The sequence below is a fragment of the Coloeus monedula genome, assembly GCF_965178545.1.
Source record: "Coloeus monedula genome assembly, chromosome: 17".
Taxonomy (NCBI): domain Eukaryota; kingdom Metazoa; phylum Chordata; class Aves; order Passeriformes; family Corvidae; genus Coloeus; species Coloeus monedula.
The window spans coordinates 14,505,040-14,511,039 of record NC_138797.1 but is presented as its reverse complement, the minus strand read 5'-3'; the positions used below and the strand labels follow the sequence as shown (position 1 = coordinate 14,511,039).

Here is a 6,000-nt window from a genome sequence, read left to right as displayed (position 1 = left end):
GCCTTTGCATTTTAGCGTTTTAATTTACATTAATAACCAATAGGAAGTAGGACTTTTTCACCACTGATTCTACCAGGCTGAAGGGTTCAGCTCTAATTTCAGCTCTGTTGAAACCCCACTAGAAGTGGCTCGGCTGTTTTTACATTGAAGCATAACATTTATCCAAGGGATTGGTGCTTTTCCTGGCTGCTTTCAAGCTCTCTAAAGTGGAGGATTTGCTGCTCGTGCCTCGCTCCCCTCTTTTGTCACGTGCTCTGTTTTTCTGCCATTTATTTCGTTCTCTGCCACCCTCCTACCTGACTTACTCTCCCCTCTACACACTTCAAACCATCCACATTTCTCTAAACACATTTCTTGGGGAACTTTAGAGCTGCTTTCCAACAGGTAAGGAACAAACCCTGCCAACGATACACCTGCAATGATACCCCAGTGTTTGCTTTATCCTTGGGCATTTGCTGACAGCCATGGGAAGGAAAAGGAGTCAATTCCACTGCCAGGAGCTCCCAGAGAGCTGCTGAGCCTCCCTTCAGCAGCCACAGGCGGGCACTACTTGGATTTCCCAGCGGGGAGGATGGACACGGGATCTGTCTGCACTTCTGCGTCCGACATCCTTTTGGAGCCCTGTGCAACAAGAGAGACACCTTCAGAAACATTTCCAAGTATTTCAGAAAGGTCAAATCTGGAATTGTGTCCTAGACTTTTGCTACCAGAGATTTTACACTGATTTAATCTCCCCGCTTCTCTTAATTTGCTCTTTGTTTAATAGGCACGAATATATGAGCACCACCTATATCATGAGAACCTCTGCCTGTGACTCTGCCTAAATGCGGGGGTTATTTTAATAGAATTTTCTCAATTGGCATGGAAACAATTGTTTTCAGGAACTGGGCTCACATACCAGAGCCAGGCTGCTGTGTGCCTGTAGTGTTGTAGTTTTGGCATAACTTTCTCTAAAATTTCCCCACCCTAAACGCTTCAGTGCAACCCTGCTCAGAGTCCTTGAAGCATGATTAATGGTGTACTACAGCCAGCCCTGCTCTGCTCTAGGTTAAAGGAACATTAAATACTTTTATGCATGACAGGTATTCGACAATGTTTGAGTGATAAAGCTTCTTTTACACTGCAAATATAATTCTGGGTTTGGAACCCATCCAAGACACTAATCCAGTTTAGATGAAGGAAATGTATAGCTCTAGCTATACCAGCTACGTTTTTCACTAACTGACAAAAACTTGGCTCTGGTTTAAGGTGCTTGACCTAATTTTGCTGGCCTTGAAGCTGCGAAAACTTCAGCAAAACGGACCCACAAACACTGTTTGAGGTCACTGTTACCACAGCGGGTTGTCAGTGCTCTTCATAGCCTAAATCTTGCCATGCTAAGCAGAAAATGCAGCACGACAAAGCTAAAGGTGACTCTGTGTGCTCTCCCGAGGATAGGAACTGGGCAGAATCATCTGTGAATTGTCCTTTCCTGGAAACCTGAGCCACCGCTTCAGGATGATTCTGTGTCAGACATGGAGAGTGAAAGGTCTCCACTTTGTCATCCCCTTCAGGGAAGTAAAAACTGCGGGGTTTTTTATACTGATTAGGCTCCACCTCACTGATGTTCTTTTAATATTTCACCTTGGAGGATCTAAGTATGAAAAAGAGCAGCCAAAAATCACAATGGACTGAAAAATCCCATCTTAAACTGACTGCAACCTTGTGCAGCTCAGCTGGCTGCAGCGGCTTTGCTTCTGCTTCCCCTGATGTTGAGTTTGGAGGATGCTCTAGAGCAGAATAAAAAGGTTTGGCCATTTACAGGTAGCAGCAAATCCATCATTTATCCATCAAACAAAACTAAGCGAGCTACTCATTCCAAATGTTTCCAGAAAGCCTAAAAACTTACACATCAGGTAAAGATTTCCCACATCACAGGAGTAATGGGCTCTGTCAGCTACAGCCCCTGTCAGAGCATGATGAAGTCACCTCTAAACTGATCTAGGAAATAAGGTGATACATTTTCCCTTTCTTCTATACACGGGTGGAGGGAGGAGACAGGAGGGGAGGCTCCTTGGCGATAATCCCCATTCTGCCTCTGTTAGCACTCGTTTCGCAGAGGTGTCGCGCTGTTTGCTCACTGCAGTCTCCTGCTGCACCCATGCTCAAGGTGGTTGCTGATTACAGCAGGAAGCTCTGAGGGAGACCTGCTCATGATTCTTGCTGAACTGGAATTTCCGAGCCCGGTGTGTGAAAGCAAGAACTTTGTTCTGCCTTTTGAAGGGACAAACGCCAGCTCTGTCCTGGGATTCGGGAGCTCAGGTACCACCAGCTCACGGCTCTGTGACAGCGAGGCTGGAACACGCTGGTTTGGGCAGAGCACTTTAAAGTGCACACACAGCAAAATCCTGGGACTGGAGTATTTTTTTCCCCAGGTTTTGCTCAGGAACAGCCTGGGTCAGTGCAGCACATACTCTGATCAGAATAAATCTGAATACTTCTCACATGCTGAGCACTCCCAGCTCCCGACAACGGAACTATGAGTTATTGCAGCTCAGGAAACAACGTTTTTCATCTTTTTTTCCCCCCTTTCTTTTTCTTTCTAATCTAATCTTTCAAAGACTCCCTAAATACATTTGCTACAGCTTATAAATTAATCTCTTTTACCATAGGAACAACCACTGGACTTTATCTGTGCTCAAACCCTGCAGTCAGGCAGTGATGCTGTTTGCTCACATAAGTGGCTCCAGTTGTAGCCAAAATTCCAGCATTTTTAGCCCAACTGGGAGCAGAGGCTGGAGCTGCAGTGTTCTCATCTGCATTCCTGCACTGTGACATCCTCTTGCTCTGTGCCCTTTCCCAGGGCAGTCGGGATCCAGGAGAGGGGGGTGGTAAAATACAGAACAGGAGTTGTTCAGTGAGCACAGGCTGGGTGAGCTGCTGGATCCCCTCTTAAATATCTCCTGCTCCTATTTTATCCACAAAAAGCTGAATTTTTCTGCTGAGCTGTTCCCAGACAATCGAGCTGTTATCTTGAAATGGCAGTGCTGGCATTGGTTGGTGTGTGTGATCTGATACTTTTAGATTAATGATTACACCTTCCTGGGGCTCCAGCTGATCACCTAGGAGATGAGCAGATTATTTTTTAGCACTGCAGAAGGAGTTTCATAGCTCTTGGTAATCTTGGGGATATTCAAAGAGAGGTAATAATTTTCCATGAGGGATTTCCCGTACACAGACCTCATTGTTGTGTGGTTTGCTGCCACTTTAAAAGGACAATAAACTGACCAAATCAGCTTTATTCTTGTCAAAACCTTCTTTTTTTTAAGAGCCATCTTCTGTTAATGGAGAAGGAAGCTGCAGGAGCACTCTTGGCCTCTGTAATTGCAGCAGAAGATAAGGGGCTGTACAGCCACACTGAGGCAAGCAAAAAAAATCTTACAGAACCTCCCTACTTCCTCTACATTCATTCTGTGTTTTATTTCTCAAATGGTCTTTTCACCTCTCACAATCTCCTCCCTTGATCTAAAAGCTTCTTCTTGCCCTTTCAATCTGAGACACCTTTCCTCTCGCTGTCTTTCATGAATTTTGAAGGTGTTTCCTCACGAGCTGGCACTGCTTCAGATCTCCCTTTCTGGAAGAATTCTAAATTTGTGTCTTTTGTTAAACTCCACGGAGGAATTTTGGATACATCTTGGATGGATGACACCACACAACAGGAAGTGTCACTGTCAGCAGAAAAACTCTTTCTCACACAGTGAGAATTGTGCCAAGGGAAGGCTCCCAGTGTTTCATTTAGAGAAATCTCCAGCCCAGAGAAACAAATCTCTGTTATGTCCGTAAATATCACATTCCACACGTGCACCAGTGCTGGGCACAATGGAAACTCACACAGAATTTGGAGGCAAAAGGGGTAAAATAAAGAAAAATGCACATGAGGATGGGTTTGATGACTTCAGTCAGCTCACAGAGCTCTGTAAAACGATATCCTGACTTTTTCACATTGTGACAAGTAAAAAGATTTCTCCTTGTGGCTTCACTGAGAGCCAAGGTAAGTGGAAGCCAATTAAAGTAGTTCAGGTGAGCTCCAGCACTTCCTTGCTCTGTTGAAACCCCAGAAAATCCCACTGATTCACAGTGAACCAGGATTTTACCCCAGAACTACAGGGTCGTGGCTGAGCTGGTGCTAATTTATCCTGCAGAAAGTTATTTTTATCTTTTTTCCTAATTCCCCTTGGAATATGTCATTACTTTGGTGATACAAATCTCCCTCTGTAGGATCCACAGTAATTCTGTGAAATCTATGCAAATCAAACATGTCTTAGGATGTGGAAAAACATCTGCCTGTGAGTCACCCTGCTCTGCACGGCAGCTTTACAGCCCAGTGTCCTACAGATTTTTAACTCTGTCACCATTTCAATCTCTATTGTTTGACTTTTCTACTTGAAGGGTTGCCCAGCTCTGTTTCTATCCCAATAACCTTAGAAATGAGGAAGGAAAAAAAAGCTCTGTGAGTTTCTCAGGGTAGCCAGATTCACCAGGAATCACCACAGATAACGCTCACATTTCTTTGTGTCTTGAAAGCTGTGATGGAGCTTGGTTTTCACACGAGGTTTCCAAAAAGTGCTAAAAATGACCCCACAGTGGATTCATTGCTGCTGTGGCGGAGTGAGGGAAAAGGAGCATCCTTACAAATGATTTAGGCCCCTGGACATGAACAAGTGGAAAAAATAAATTTCCATCTCTTTAACGCGCTGTGGAATCACCAAATCACCGTTGGATCAGCAGCACCAAACCTTACGGAAATTCAGATTTTTTGTGTGCTGAATTCTTTCATCTCTGCATTTCAGGTTTCCGTGAGGGGGGCCTGACAAGTTTAACCTAAGATCTAGCAAAAAGCAAGAATTAAAAATGCCATGTGTACTTTTGGTGTGCTTTAGTCTATAACTGTTGGCTAACATGAGGTGCTTATCTTGTGGCCCCTGTGCTGCTTCCCATGCACCCAGTGCCTTCCCTTGATTCTTACCTTGCAGGGATTTGGTTCTGCAGGGATTTGGTTCTGCAGGGATGTCCCAGCTGCACCCCCATGGGGGCAGGCAGGCTCCTCTGCCAAACCAACCCCACCTCTACTTTTCCTTAATTAACACCCTGTAATTTGTAGGTGGCTCAGCACTAAGGGAACATTGAGTCATCCCCATAGCCAGGGCCCCAAACCCAGGGCTGTGGGAACAATCACAGCTCTCCCTGGGCAAACCATCCCTGCCTGAATCAGCACCCCGAGACCTGAATTTTCCTGCCTTTCCCAAAATCTCGCTGTTCTTTGGCCCAAGTCCTGCTGGTGAAGTTGCTGCACAAGTCCCTCCTGACCAGAGCCTTCAGGCTGAGCGCTTAAATCAGCTGGAAAATGGCTAAAAAAGGAAAATAAATTAACGTACAAGGCCTTTAAAAAACCCTCCAAGGGACTGCCTCTTCTCTGTCTTCTTGTAGGAGGGCTCCTTGGCGGCGTCTCCGCCGTTCTGGATGGAGTCGGAGTCGGCTGCCGGCTGCTCCCGAGGCTCCGGCTGCTCCCTGCCCTTCTGCTTGCCCAGCTCCACCGTGGACTTCTTGTCTTTGGAGCCCTCTTTGCTCCTTTGGCCCCCAGGGTCGCTCTCAGATGGGGCAAGAGGCCTCTCTGTGGCGTTTAAAGTCTGCAGTGGTTTCAAACAGGGGTTATTTTTAGTGGGGAATAGGAAGAGTTTGGAAGGAGATCCATAAATATGTTAGAAAAAAAAAGTTTTTAAAAATGAAAGGCCACCTGGCAGGGAGCAAGCCTGCTGTCCAGCAGGTTTTCATTTACAGAGGTTGGGATGAACTCCTGCAGTGTTGGCTCAGGGAAGGACTCCCAGGGAGCTGATGGAATTACATGAGCAAAGACTGCAAGATCAAACCATCCCTGCGTGGAACAACTGCATTTATGTGTGTGCTGAAGCAGCTTGAGGAAGCAGGGAGCATGCACAGAGAGTCACTGCCCACTGAAACACC

General features: G+C 45.9%; 1 protein-coding gene across 1 annotated transcript in view; it reads right to left on the bottom strand.

Annotated features, from left to right (window-relative positions):
- Nucleotides 1–546: 546 nt before the first annotated feature.
- The window catches only part of BCAS1 (brain enriched myelin associated protein 1), a gene marked incomplete at both ends in the record, with an annotated part of 31,621 nt that continues 26,167 nt past the window's right edge, over nt 547–6,000 (bottom strand). Inside the window, 2 exons of the mRNA XM_082293001.1 lie at nt 547–621; nt 5,415–5,666. Coding sequence (XP_082149127.1) covers nt 547–621; nt 5,415–5,666 — 327 coding nt within the window. The remainder of the gene's footprint in view (nt 622–5,414; nt 5,667–6,000) is intronic.